Source organism: Anguilla anguilla, chromosome 11 (genome assembly GCF_013347855.1).
Source record: "Anguilla anguilla isolate fAngAng1 chromosome 11, fAngAng1.pri, whole genome shotgun sequence".
Classification (NCBI taxonomy): domain Eukaryota; kingdom Metazoa; phylum Chordata; class Actinopteri; order Anguilliformes; family Anguillidae; genus Anguilla; species Anguilla anguilla.
In genome coordinates, this window is record NC_049211.1 from 17,341,729 (window position 1) to 17,357,357 (window position 15,629).

General features: G+C 40.1%; 1 protein-coding gene across 1 annotated transcript; it reads right to left on the minus strand.

The window, feature by feature from the left end:
- Positions 1 to 220: 220 nt before the first annotated feature.
- ninj1 (ninjurin 1) lies at positions 221 to 15,534 on the minus strand. Its single transcript, XM_035381700.1, has 4 exons — positions 15,320 to 15,534; positions 5,142 to 5,379; positions 3,958 to 4,133; positions 221 to 2,841 (listed from the first exon to the last, which is right to left on the minus strand). The coding sequence occupies exons 1-3, from the start codon at positions 15,374 to 15,376 to the stop codon at positions 3,991 to 3,993; spliced, it is 438 nt and encodes a 145-aa protein (XP_035237591.1). The 5' UTR covers positions 15,377 to 15,534; the 3' UTR covers positions 221 to 2,841; positions 3,958 to 3,990.
- Positions 15,535 to 15,629: the final 95 nt, after the last annotated feature.

The window sequence follows — 15,629 nt, forward strand, 5'->3', positions numbered from 1 at the left end:
GTGTACCTCTAATGAGACCACCAGCACAGGGCACTGCTCCTGGCTCACTGACTGATGGTAAATAGCCATCATAATTGAATGAAATAAGAAATATCAACATTTTATTCATATGAAACAACATCCCTAATCAAAGGAAAATGCATGTTTCCTTGCCTAATCTCTATGGTGATTGTATACAGCTCTGACTAAGATGCTAAATATACTGAGCCAAAAACAATCATGCAGACCAGAAAAAGACCAGATTTTATTTTAAAATGATACTATTTTCCTTTAAACAGCCAACAAGCTACATTAACCTATTCAAATATTTTGATTTGGTCAATTACTTAAAAAACAGAACAACACAAAAAAGACAGTATTTCCACATTTTTACATGATATATTCAAGAAAACACCATGGAAATATATTGGCATATTAGTCACTAATACCCATGAAATTGACTTACTGTATGCCTCTGTTTAAAACACATTCTAGCAGTGCTTGTGTTGGAATATCTACACAGTAAACAGCTAGAAGAAAAACATTTATAGAAGAGAATGAAGCAATCATTCATTAAAAATTTACAGTCAATTTGTTCCATTCTGCACACATTTAAATCCATTAGGCAAAAGTGCCTTGGAAATTTGATACACAAAATGTCCCTGGTATGTAGGAAGCCACACACATTATGAAATGTTTTGTTACTTGAATGTCATCAATATATCTGTAGTGAAAGGTGTGTATGTTTTACTATTTTAAATGTAATCAATAAATGATTATACAACATGCTCGTCCTTTGAAAAATGTGTCTTGTCTGTCTTTGAATGATAGAAGCATTGGAAGTGTAGTATTTCAACACAGACTACGCAGTTCGCTACATTAAAAACATCTGAATAAATAAACCAACAACAGCAATCGGTTTTTATTACTATGTCTCATATGAGCAAAGATTCCTGATTAGGACAGTGAGCTTGTCCTACACGGGAAACATCACGAGTCACATCTTTTCAGATTTACAGTTATTGCATAGTTATAATGATATGGAAGGCAAATGCAAAGAAACCACTAATCAGTCCTACCTCACTGAAGATGTACATTATTGCACCCTACTAGTGACACGGTTAATACTGGTTGAATGATCCCAGGGTAGGCACTAGAGGGCGCTCTTCATCCAGCCAGGTGGGTTTTGTACACCTCAGTTTTTTCTGAATGGCAGGAGGGTGAGTTGCTGATAGAAAACGAGTGCTTCCCTTTGGTGGAGGGTCCAGTGTGTCTCCTCTTGTACTGACTGTGGCACAGGCTGCAGAGAATTCTTCAGTCCTGTCTTCCAAAGAGCAGTTCTATTCTTAGTAGCAAAGAGGATTTTCACTGTGGTTCAGTAACATCAGAACTGTACTTGGAAGTTGGATGTAGGGAGAAAAATCACAGCATTGTGGCAGAAGCTTTAGGCCTGATGATTAATAACACTGTATGTGCAGTTTGCATTCTGATGCATGTCTGCTGTGAAGAAAGTATGATCATATTATCTTTAACCAAAAAAGGCATTTAGTTGCTCTGTAACAAGTCCCACTGCAATGATGTTGCATTGCACCTCTGTGCAAGGGGCATTCCATAGTAAATATACCCTCTAATCTCTGTAGCATGCCTTATATACTGTACATATTGCATTTATTAAAAATTTTAAAATGCTTTGCAGATAAGGCAGTTTGTTTATGATAAGTCTTTGCCTTTGTCAGTAACTTAAAATTATGTATTTTATACTTCCTTCCTCTTAATTCAAATTTGGAATGCCATATTCATCATCAGTTCTCATTGCAGCAGTATACAAGCCAGGCTCACACAGACATGATTTAGAGGAAGACACTTCAAGCCTCTCAACAGGCAGACCACAAGTGTCTGACCTACCAGTGGAGGTCGCTAGTGCACAATGAGATGCTGTCATCCTCAGACTAATGCAACACTCCCTTCCCTGGGTGGTGGTAGCACCAATTTCGAGTTGCCCTGTCAGCACGGACATGATCTGGATTCTAAACCAGACTGTGTGGCTGGCAATGTTGTTCTTTGGCTTAGCTATGAATAAATGTACAAAATGAGTATTGTATCTTATCGAATCTGCGTTTTTGTAGTTGTTCCAATGACCTTTGGCATTCAGTTGCTTTGGATAAAAGCATCTGCCAAAAAAATGTAATGTTGTATTTGAATCTGTACATGGAATACCCTGGAACCTGCAGCAAATCAAATACTTTCAAGACTTCTACATTTGGTTTTCTTCCCCAATTTGCAATTCCCAAAACTGTAATTGTGAACCTCTCCTTTGACTCCATTAACTGTGGAGGACACACACTTGGATGCATGTCCTTTGAAATGAGTGCAGTGAGCTGGTAGTTATTTTTAGTCTGCAGCTGGGACACCAGTCCGCAACTGTTACTGGCACAGTCAGGATCTGCCCTGGACTGTATGATATGAACCCGTTCTTACAATATCTGATGAGGTATATAGCATTTTCATACAGCCTCTTCAAACAAACTCTTAGTAAATGTATGCTTATGGCATCAAAGCCTGTGTAAAGGAACCCCCGTATATTTGGCTTCAATATCCAGTGTTGTATGTGAAAAGTGATTTTGATATGATGGTTGCAAACCGATGCTCTGTGTCTGTATCCCAGGTTAGAGGAAAGCTTCAGTTCTGGATACAGGAAGGCCTTTACTCTGGGCAAAGGCTAGTGTGTGAAATGGTCCCATCTCTGTGTCAAAAAGGAATTGACAGCTTGTTGTTTGTCTGCCCCTGCTCATGGTGACCCATAAACGTCCATCTTTGGCTGCTCAGATCCCTCTCTCATGTTAGGTGCAGAACAATGGGGATCTGGGGAAAGAGGGGGAAAACGTGAGCGGGTGGCAGTGAGTATAAAAGGAGTAACCGTTCTGCTGGGATCTCAGCATGCTGCCAGCTCAGGTGATGGGTATTTATAATCTCAATACAGTAGAGATGCACATCTGCATAAAGTCACTCTGATCCAGACAGGCCTTCCCAAACCCAATACTGGAATCTGTGCCACAAACCTCATGCCCTGTGTGTTTCCATGGTTACACATGATGTCTGTCACAGAAATAATGATCCCATTTTTATTTTAAAAAATCAGCATTTGTGTTCAGCACACAGAAGAATGGGTTCCAGTTTATCTATCTGGAAGACAAATCTTCACATATGCACACACTGCTGCATTTCAAATGCTTGAAGAACATGAAGAAGATAAAGAACAGTCAAAGAACAAGTAGACAGTTCTGTTCATTTACATTGGGCAAGCCTGTCAGAAAACTGGGCACAGCCCCAGCAAGCCTGAATGACCACAGGAAGGCCATGATATTTCTCTGTGCTTCAGCTTTTAATGGATCTTGACACCAGACAGCATCATGATCCAGACTTTCCAGGTTCAGTGAAAAAGAATTAAACTTTTGTTCTAATCCAGACAGGCATGAAGCACATTCCTCTAAATATTGGCACAAAAATAATCAGCATCCTCCTTGATTATGGTTTTTAAATGTACATTCTAAAAAGTGAACACTCTTTATCTGTTCTTACAGTTGCTACTTTCCCTGTAAAAGACCTGTTGACCCCATTACTGAGGCCGTTATCAGGGTAAAGCAGTGCTGTGCAGTGGCTTCCCAGCTGTGTTATTTCTACTTCATAAATATGGTTAAATATTTAAATCCTCTTGCACTTTGCAGTTCTGTGTGTTTCCTACTGCTGTCTGGGACCTCAACCGTGGGGCACAGCAGGACTGGGGCTGAAGATGGAGATGCAGCACGCTGCTTGCTTATCTTAGCTACAGGGAAGCTGCGTTTCCATGGTAATCCTTACAAAACTGCACACTCATGGAGGCAAAGATCAAGAGGGACATGACATTTCAGGGAAGAAAAAGTTCTGTTACTGCACTTTTTGTGCCACAGAACCGCAGCCAGATCGAGCCTGGATACGAACCTGAGGATCGAAGGGCCGCCCCCAGCTCCGCTCTTAGGCGCTTTGGTTAGGCCGCTGGACGCCAAAAGCCGTGATGAAGACGTTTATGACCACGATGATGAAGACGAAACCTGTGGCGATGTTTTCCAGCACGTTCAGTTTGAAGTGTTTGCTCTCGTCATTTAGGTTCCACTTCACTGGCGGCAGAGACGGGTGTTAAAGGCATCGCTCCTGGCCCGGCCCCCACCCCAACCTGCACCCCAGCCCCCTCCCCATCCCGCACCCCAGCACCCTCCCCATCCCGCACCCCAGCACCCACCCCAACCTGCACCCCAGCCCCCTCCCCATCCCGCACCCCAGCACCCTCCCTATCTCGCACCCCAGCCCCCTCCCCATCCCGCAACCCAGCCTGGGTAGAGATAGTATGTAGGCCACTCACATCATGCATGACTTGTTCACTGTCACGTTGGGGGTTTAAAAGAGGGCAGGATCTTCCACATGCTTAGTAAATTACATTACATTACATCAATATTTTCGTAAATTTAGACCATATTCCATTAGAGTAAAAATAATAATAATAATATTATTATAAAAAAGGACTGACTTGCACATTTTCACACTCTGAATGAGTCACTGCTACAGTCAGTAACAGCAGTGGTGGGTTACTTTATCAAAACACCCACTTCCTTTCAGCTGTTTCCTGTTATGGAGGTCTGGTCCTATGAAAAAGCTCTTTAAAATTGCCCAGAATGTGAAAGGAATATTATTACAATATATTTTTAAAGTCATCCTTTAGCAGTAATAAAGATTCAGTTGAAACTCGGAAGACCAGCTAAATGACATGCTGCATATGCTGCATTTTTCCAGGGTAGTCATAAACCCCTTGGTAACATATCTGCACGTCTGGTTTCATATTATCTGCCAGCAGTATGCCTTAGCATGAACTTTGACCTAGTCGCTGGCCTAGTTGCTATGGTGACAGACACGCTCCAGTTGTCGTGGGGTCATTAGCACAGGGAGCTGCCAAATCCACAGGAATATACGTCTTTACTTGTTTGTGAATGACTCAGCTCCAGTCCGCTTCAGCTCTGAGTTAAAGGGAATGTGTTAAGTAGATATCTCTATCCCTCAGAGGAAAGGACACAGATACTCTGACCCTCCTCCCTGACATGTGTGGCATGCGGAGTGCTGCGCCCGTTCCTCACCGATGAAGATGAGGAGAATGCCCACGATGACCTGCAGGATGATGCTGAGGCTGATGAGCGAGACCATGGCGCTGTAGAAGCTGAACTGGGGGCCCTGGTCCAGCACGGCCTTCAGCTGGGAGGCGTTGGCCATGAGCAGGGCGATGTCTAGCATGCTCTCTGCTGCACTCTTCTTATTGGCGTAGTGGTTCATGTTAAGCGGACCGGGGCTCTGCCTCCAACGCCCTGGGCGAGGTGCCTGAACACAGAGACATACTATACATTAACAGCAGCACAGAACAAGGGCCTGGACACAGAGACATACACTAACAACAACCCTGTATTGGGTTCAGCCTGTAAGTGAGAGGTAGGCCCTGTGTTGAGCTGTGTTCAGCCTATAGGTGAGAGGTAGGCCCTGTGTTGAGCTGTGTTCAGCCTATAAGTAAGAGGTAGGCCCTGTGTTGAGCTGTGTTCAGCCTGTAAGTGAGAGGTAGGCCCTGTGTTGAGCTGTGTTCAGCCTATAAGTGAGAGGTAGGCCCTGTGTTGAGCTGTGTTCAGCCTATAAGTGAGAGGTAGGCCCTGTGTTGAGCTGTGTTCAGCCTATAAGTGAGAGGTAGGCCCTGTGTTGAGCTGTGTTCAGCCTATAAGTGAGAGGTAGGCCCTGTGTTGAGCTGTGTTCAGCCTGTAAGTGAGAGGTAGGCCCTGTATTGAGCTGTGTTCAGCCTGTAAGTGAGAGAGGCCTTGTGTTGAGTGAGAAGTGGGTGCTGTGGTAAGTATGTTCTGAAGAGGTGGAGACTGAACATAATAGGGTGTACTTCCATTTGATTTCAGGCCACAGAAACACATTGTCATCCAGTTCTTCAGTTCAGTTGTACTCTCTAGATTTTGAAACTAAATATATATTTTAAGACTAACTAACAAAACTTTTAAGTGAAGATTAAAAGTGTGTAGAAATGTAAATAAAGTATAAGATTACTATGGATACCAGTGGGTGTGGGTCCAAGGAAATTATGTATTGGTTAGGTAACTGTATTCTGCATAAGAAGGCATGTGTTTATGCCAGGGGAACATGGCAGTTGTTCCATTTATTAAGATATTTACTTAATTTAATGTCCTGCAGTACATAAATCAGGGACCGTGGGTTCAGATTGGCTGTAACTCAGTTACATAAGAATTCAGAATTGTACTGATTGGCTACTGGGTATAGCCCTGTGCCAGCCAGACTCAACACCTACAGAGAAGCCTGTGACATCACTTTCCACCGAGCAGATGTATGGTGGTGTGATGTTATTTCCTGAACCACATTTCACAGCCAGCAGTGAACTGCAGCACAGCCCTTCCAAACACTCTCACCATGTCTGAAAAATATTAAAACACAACACCCTATCCATCCATCAGACCCGAAGTGCTGCGGAGGGGAGGTTCGGCTTTGAAAAGACTGAGCCATGAAAAGAGAGCCCTCTAATTTTAGAGTGAATGCAGTACTGCATAATTAAATCTTCAGAGGACTGGTAGGAGGTATAAAGCACAGGTTTTTAACTTCAACATAAATACCAGTGTACACAAGAGGGACAGGAATCGAAGCCCACAATTATTTGTGATGAACATCAATTACAATCATGGGGGTGGATCACAGCATAGTATGCGTTTCAGAAAAGTCACTGAACTAAATGTATTAACTGTATTATAAAATATTTGTATATTTATACATACAGTGAGCTCCATAACATTAGAGACAAAGCTATATTTTTTCTTGATTTTACTCAGTACTCCATACAGAAATAACAGCACTTTTTTATGCATAGCCCCCCCCCCCCCCCCATTTCAGAGCACCATAATGTTTGAGACAAATGGGTTCACACTGCTGAGACAGGTGTGTTCAATTGCTTCTTTAGTATAAGAGCTTTCACTATCTAGATTTAATCCTAGGCTTTTGATTGCAAAAAAAGTCAAGGAAGCCATTATGAGGCTGAGAAATATGAAACAAGTCATAGACATTGGCAAAACCTTCGGCGTACCAAAATAAACTGTTTGGAACATTGCTAAGAGAGCACTAGTGAGCTCAGAAGTTGCAAAGGGCCTGGTGGCCCAAGGAAGACCTCTACAGTTTATGACCAAAGAATATTTGATTTCAAATCTAAAATTGTGGATTACAGACCAAGTCAAGTTTGTCCCAAACCTTATAGACTGTATATCAGAATCTTAATGTATATGCTCACATATGCGTTTCAGAAAAGGAAATACTGTAAAAGCAAGTATGTGTTAGTAAGTGGAAAGTGTGCGCCTTCTCTGGAAAAGAGTGGGCTGTCATCCAATCATTCCCACAAGTCTCTCTGTGAGAGGAAGGGCGCTGCATTTTTTAATGTACCACTCTAACAACAGGACCCTTGTCCACATCTCAGCCTCACTCTTCTGAACAACCACAGCCCTTCACAACCCTGAAAACAGCCACACAGCCTTCCAAAGCCTTCGTGTTCAAACAGTGTGGACGACTTGCTCCTTCTGCTGTGCCCAGCTACACTGTCTCTGTGCATAAAATAGCCCTTCCTGTGGCTCCTTTTACCAAGAGCAGGAAAATGAAACCAGGCCTGGCGGGGGCTCTGGGTACTTTCCATGAAGCTTGGTTCTGATATGCTGCCACAAATCTGGTGGAAAGGGATGACTTTAAATAAAGGCCCATATTTATGATGTGGATATGGGCTTGCAGAACATGTTGGGCTGCTTTTATGCTCAAGCAAATTCCTTTCAATTAAACATATTTTGGCAAATGTATGTCACTTGTAACAATATGACAGTATGACAGGCGGTCTAGTGAACTTCCCCAGGCACCCCACTCACTGTGATTCAGCAATGTGACATTGTGAAGCTGGGGTGGAGATAAAAGTGATGCAACATAACCCCAAGACTGACATTGTACGAAATACAGGAAATCCTATGGTTGGGGACTTTCACATGCATTTTGACCACACATTTCCTTGTGTTGTTTTTAATTTGGAATGGGTTTTTTGAGGAAGTCACTTGTGTTTGTCACGTTTGTGTGTATCAACACCGCTTGGTGATACAAAGCCTCATGTTTAAAGTCGGCACTTCCCAGCTTTCTTGCTGTCTTCTTGAAATGGTTTTGTATCCCCACAATGGTGCAGATAAGATAATCATTTTATTACCATTACAGTAGGATTACTCATGCAAATTAGAGTAATAGAACATTTAGTCTGAACTCTAAAAAAGTAACAATAAGCCATTATAACTAAAATCACTACGAAGCCTAAGACTTTCAAATGGGGACTGTAATTGGATCATTATCACACAAAACTAAATGTCTAGGTCCTTGGGAGACATCCTTGTGTTATAAGTGTTATGAACCATGCTGCCATGCTACGCTCTTTAATCATCCTTGTTAGCAAATGTGCATACTCAATCAAACACACATCATCACATATGGCAATAGGGCAAAATTTGAACCGTGTGATCGAAACCTGAAGCATAGTCATTCCATACCTGGACTCCAGTGGGCACTACATACCGGTGAGATTGGCGCTGTGAAGGGATGCCCGTGGTATGTGGTTATTAACTTGTCAAAATGAATGCTCATTTATACATTTTACAAGTGATGTGAATACAGAGTGAAAAGCACAAACACACAGATAAACCTCAAATACCACAGTATCCTAAATATGTTCCCTCGTTCCCAGTTTCAGTGGTACACCTCATCCACATTACATCTATTTACCACTTGGTTGTTGGGTAAAGGCTTCTCACAAGACAGCTACAGCACACATTTAACCTCATTACCAGCATGCACCAGGACAGAGTAGACAGTGTGCCTAATTTGTCATGAGTGACTGTGTGGCTGACTTGGCCGTCAAATGACCCTATCTGTGGGTGTGGGTATAGCCACTTAGACATGCCATGTCTGAAACGCATACCACCACAAGACAAGTGTCTCATTTCTGTTTGCACTCAGCAATCACTCTTCTCTCGTTGTTCCAAACACACTGTGTACCACAGCACATGAGTGTGCACTGCATGTGCACTGGAACAATAACAAGCCTTGGGTCTGCCATCACTTTTGTGTGCCTTGCACTGCTCATTACTATATAGCACAGTCCACATTTCAGTAAGTGAACAAAATGAACCAGCAAAGAACTACATGCAACTGACTCATCTCAGAGGCAGTAGCCATAAATTTTTTCCACTGACCATTTTTCTGCATATTTTTCCAAAAAAAAAGAAGAAAAAATTCAAAAACCCCAGCGGCTGCACACCTTTTATTTTATGTGTGTGTGTATGTGTGTGTGTGCACGCACATGTATACAGTCCTGTGCAAAAGTCTTAGGCACCTGTAAAAAGAAATGCTGTACAGCTAAGATGCTTTCAAAAATAATGAAATGAAAAGTTATAAATATCGAAAGAATAATACAGAGAGCAGTAAATAGTTAAAAACTAAATAAAATCAATGTTTGGGGTGACCACCCTTCGCCTTTAAAACTACATCAATTCTCTTAGGTACACTGTCCTGCAGTTTTATAAGAAAATCGGCTGGTAGGTTGTTCCAAGCATTTTGGAGAACTTGCCACAGTTCTTCTGCAGATTTTGGCTGTTTCGCTTGCTTCTGGCTCTCCAGGTAATAGCAGAGACCCTTGATCAAGTTTTTATCTGAAAAGTAGTCTATTACTTAAAATATTACTTTATTTAACAAAATACAAAAATGTATCTGTAAAATTTCATTTTTTGTAAAATTCATGTTTGGAAATCTCAAATTTGCTCTTTCTACTGACTCGCTAATGCAGAAAACAAAAAATAAACATCTAAGACCAAATATATACTATGTATTATATTTTATATTTTATAAATCTAGGGTGCCTAAGACTTTTGCACAGTACTGTATGTGCTGGGTGAACAGCCACCACATCAGGCACCATCAGTCACAGCTCTGGCAGCTGGCCCAAAACCTGCCACATTTCTATTGCAAACACATTCAAAACTGTCATACATATGATTAATTTTAATGATTAATTTCAATTTGACACCAGGATTAATCTTCCCTTTTACATGAAAATTTTTTAAAAATTTGTTCTGTATAAATTGTGTAAGCAGACTACAGCCACAGCAAGTAAGAGTAGACTGAGAAATAATGCAGTAACAATGTAGAATGTGACTAAGGCGACCGAATGTTGCCCAAACAAAACTGATTATGACAACACTTTAAATTTGATTTGTGACAGCCAAAAATGTATTTGAAAAAAACTGAAAAATGTATTATTTTTTAAAATGATTTCAGTAACGCACCTGCTTTTATTTACTATTATTTATCATGTGGGGAACTGCATATGGCATTTAGTAATGGCAGCTTGCCTTCACAATAAATAAAGTAAGAAAATATTCTTAAAAATAATAAACTCACCAGCTATTTTAGTTTTCAAGTAGTTCTACATTTTTGGCTGGACCGCAACAGCGGGGCCAGCCCTACAAATGCGAATGTCTGTGACTGACTGAGTGAGTGATGAAGTTACACCATTGGTCGGCCGAGTTATGAAGTCACACCATTGGTCGGCTGGATCACGTGTGTTAGGTCCAGCCATATACTGGGTTTTAACCTGGTCTTGCTAAATGCTTGATTACCCTCCGTTACTGTCTTCACCCAGTGTCAGGGTCTGGTAACTGGGCCTAATATTTTACAGGATTTTAATATTACACTGTCAATGCAAAGCTCCTTAATGCTGTGGTGTAAAATGCCATGTTTACATAAAGGCTGAGCAGAAAGCCACAACTTGACTATCAGAGCTATTGGTATTATAGTACATATAAACAAATGGCATGTCACCATTCTCAATTTCCCACAGAAAAACAGGAGAATGGTTGCTTTGGTGAACATGGTTGTTTTGCCTTGGTATGAACTTAGTAAATGACCATAGTAAGGATAAATTACTAATACAGTAATAACTGTAAAATAATTACACAAAAACTCCCCTTTATTGCAATGCTCTGAAATTCTGGAATGCTCCTTTACCACAAAAAGGAAACAAAACCGTTTTGTCAAAATTGGGTTGCATTTTCACTTCTTTAAAAATTACCCTGCATATCACAAGCTGTTCCTCCGAAAGTTTATGTCCAAAATATTCGCAATTTCACAGATAAATGACTTTCTGTATGAGTCAAAATGAGTGCATCTCTCTTACCTTGAAAGAACAGCAGTGAACAAGAAATGGAGTACATGGGCTAAAAGATGATCCCCCACAAGTGTTGCCATTGGCAGAAAATGGCTCTGTAGTCCTCACAAAGGAGCAGACACAAGCCATTCATAATTCACTGTGTGTTGGGCACATCTACATTGCAGCATATCAGATAGGAGCAGTCACCTGAGACTAAGTGAAACAAAGACATGGCTCTGGGGTACAGTCAGAAGCCTTTCCAATATGTTCTGCAGGGACGGAATAAGCTTTTTGTTTTCATCGCAATTTTGTGACATTAATTATCAATGGAAGTTCTTGGGAAATATGAGGCAATTATATTTAAATAATAATGATTTTAATAATAGCAGCTATTGAACTGTCAGTAACTTGAAGATGAAGTTCTGAAAAACAATGACTGTAAAGTGCAATTAGTTTTCATTAAAATATGAAAATATTCATTTTGAATGTATCACTTACAAGAGAATTAGATATCAAATTTACTGGGTCAGCAATGTATTTTAATATTTATTGGTACGTCTTTTGATGACTTCAAATACCATCTTTTAAAAATCTCGAAACAAACTTCTGAATCATACTGTGTATATTGATATATCTGGGTATCTGTAGTTACAGTTTCCACTCATCACATCAGTTATCATCATCAGTTTATAATTTTGCTTTTGTTATTCCTTCTATATATATATATATATATGCAGTGTGTTATATGCTCTCAATAAGGCTATTATTATTTCCTCAAGTCCTCAAGATTCTATGTATATTAGACTTCTGAAAATTAAATAAAATTAAATTCCTTCATGTTTAACAAAGATAGATGTAAAGTAGGTAGACCTTTGACCCTTACCGTGTACCTTGTATCTCAAAAAGTTTGTTATGTGTCATTTTATCAGTGTTAAATGGCGACTGGTGAGTGATGCAAACCGTCAAGTTTTCAAGTTAACATAAAACTCCATTACCTGAATATTTTTTTCATCGGTATACCATGGATATCTACCTGCTAGAGACCACTCTGTTTATTAGCAGCTATTTTGCATAAGCTAAATTACCTTGTGTTAAAGAAAATATTTAAGTAAATTCCACCATTATGCACTTCTGTTGATACAATGTTGTAGTTGTCTTGCCTGTCCTCACAACTGCTTGTGAAATGTGAAGCGAAACTGTCAATCGGCCACCTTTAACTTCTACAGATACTTTTCAAGACAGTACATCATCACATGGCTAGAGGTCACTGAACCATGGAGAAGGTGAAATTTAACATTTCGAAGCTTTTTACATTTTTGTGAAAAAAGTGAAATACAGACCATCCTAAATCATATTCATGAATCTACATCACTGACATCCGCTGCACTGCCACACCAAAAACCAAACATCACATTATGTTTGTTCTGCGTAGTATCATTTTGTGATTTCTTTCTGTGACCAAGAAATTTAGAAAATTGCTTTGAAAAAGAATGATTGTAGTTCTTTATTTTTAAATGCACTCCTCCTGAGTAAATCAAAGTCTACAATGGAACAATGGCTTTTTAAATCTGTCTGAATACACATAAACACAAACAGCCTGTGTTGTATGACTCTAAGATTGATGAGGAGTTGGAGTGCTTTCATGTGTGATCCACAGACTTGCTAATGGGATGGAGGGGTTTCTCCAGCTACACCAGGGTGGGCATGTGCACATTCTCAAGCAGCTGGGTGAGGGTGATCGTACATTAACTCCAAATGCTCGCGCAGATGATGCAAATAGACAGCTGCAAGCACGCACAAGCTCAGATATTCGGTAGCCGATACGAAGCAGAAAATGTGTGCCCAAGTTTGTGCTGTAGTATAGAAAAAGTGAAATGAGACCAATCCATCCTATTCGCAAATTTTCTGACCTTTCAGCCTGAGGGAAACAGCTCCACAGAAAACAACGACGAAAGGAAACTGACCATTTCCTCTTTCTGCAGGGCAAGGCATATGTATTAACCAGACGACCCACTGGTTTTAAATATTTCAATATTTGTGTTTTCAATGGCCTGAATATCTTCTGACCCACTGTGTTGAGGTCCATCTCAGTGGTGTGTGGTTCAAATTAGGTCTTGTGGTGAGTGTTACCAAGCGGTTTTCCTGCATGTGTAATCTCCCACATTTAAACGCCCAGGAGTTTCTGCATGTTTATTTTTTCTAAGCCAATGAGGCTTTTCCTCTTTCCTTGTTGTAAGAGTACGGATTCGAACAAAGACAATAGACTGTTATACTAGCCCTGTCTGTCTCTCTGGAGAGTGTATGACCCGGTCAAGCCTCCACCTTCATGCAACTTCAGGGGTTTCCTCTTCATGGCAAAATGTAGAGAGCCACTAACCAAACCAAGAAACATTCTACTTCCTCTCAGTTACCTAAAAATGTCTCTTTTTAATGTCCCGTTGCCCTTTTTAAACACATTTCCCATTGCCTAAACCAGAACTTTTTAAAATTCATCTGACCATACTACCATATGATAACTTCTGTTTTTGGATGTCAAGTGAAAACATGTATGGAGGAAATGCGCATCGTTTTCAGCAGCTATAGTAAAATCCTTAGACAAAGATACAATAATATTGATTAGAAATTAATTCGCATAGATTGTTTTTAACAAAAGATAAACCATGTTGTAAAATGACCCAACTTTACAAAAGCTGAGCTGTTTAGAGCAATCAGGCATTACCAGAATATAACAGCTTTATCTCTGCAGGGGTACTACACTACTTTATTGTCTTTTCCACTGATAGCTGTAACAAGATGCCTTAGCTAAAGTAGTTTGTATGTGCTACATCATGAAAGAAAACCTACAAGCAGATATGTAGAGTGAGGCAAAGATCTTTAGAATGTTGTACATAGTTACATATCCTTACATTTGTAGAAAAATAGGCTGAAAAGCAACACAACATGTTTAGTTTGTGTGCCGTTAAAATGATATTGTTTTAATTATATTGTACTTTCTAAACTCTTTGTATTATAACAAATGTGAAAATGCGTTGCTTCACAAATTCTGTACTAAACGCAATTCTAAACTAAAACTATCAATGCGATGTATTCCAAACTCCAGATTGCAGCTGTCGATAGCCAGTTTTTACACAGGCATCAAAATTCAAAACCCGGCTACTTCTCTCATTTGGACTGGCATGTTCTCGCCGATATGTAATTTAATGTTCATAAATGTTTACTCCCCAACAATCAGACAGTCACAGCCTATGTAATAGCATTGCTTATTGAGGCTGGCATCGACCTTGTGCAGTACATAGTTGTGCCAATGAAAAATGTATAACAATTAATGAAAAGGCATATATATATATATATATATATATATATATACACACACACACATATATATACATACACACACACACACACACACACACACACACACACACACACACACACACATATACATATATACACACACACACACACACACACACACACATATATATATATATATATATATATATATATATATATATATATATAATTTGCATTACAAAATGGCAAATTGTCAGCAGTTTCACTTAAGGAGCACGCATCACTCATGTATAGCCCATCGAAATCTAAATATTTTGTCTTACAGTTACAGAGCCAAATAAATATAGCCTAGCTTAAATACGCCGTATGCGGTCCTTTGATTTGTTCAGAAAGCAATACCAATAATAAGACATGTTAAATTGCGCATTTCTATGACTGAAACCTCACTTTCTTGCCACCTCTGCAATGCTCAAAAGAAATGTGATACAACATTTTAGTTAGCGGTTTGGCCTCAACATGACCATTTCAAGAAGAGCTTCCCAGCTGAGAGCACGGCATGAATAGCAGGCCATTTTAATATGTAGAACGCGTGTAGTAACAGAAATCAAATTAACGAAACAATATTTCATTGTAATAACGTTACGCGTATCTATGCGCTAATGTTTACGCGCGCTTGAGGCCCGATAATGACAAAGTGTTCCATTCCTCTCCATTCTCTAAGCTTCTTTGTGCGTAACGGTTTCGTTACCTTACCTCTCCACCACTGTTTCTGTCTGCTCCTCCATTCATTTCCATGCTTTCCGTAGCCATCTCTACCAGGCAGCAAAGACAGCTGATAACGGCGAAATGTCCTTTCAATCTTAGTCAAAATGTAGGAATGAATTTTCTACTGTGTAGGGGGATAGTCGCGCGGTTAAGAATGATTAGTTCCCACTCTCCGCCCCCGAAGTGGGGGGGCGTTTAGAAGGCTACTCGGTTAAGTCCGGAAAAGATCATTGTGAGTCATTGCAAAAGTAGCCATTAGCTAAGTTAAATTGGCTAAACTTTGTAGATTGCAATATTT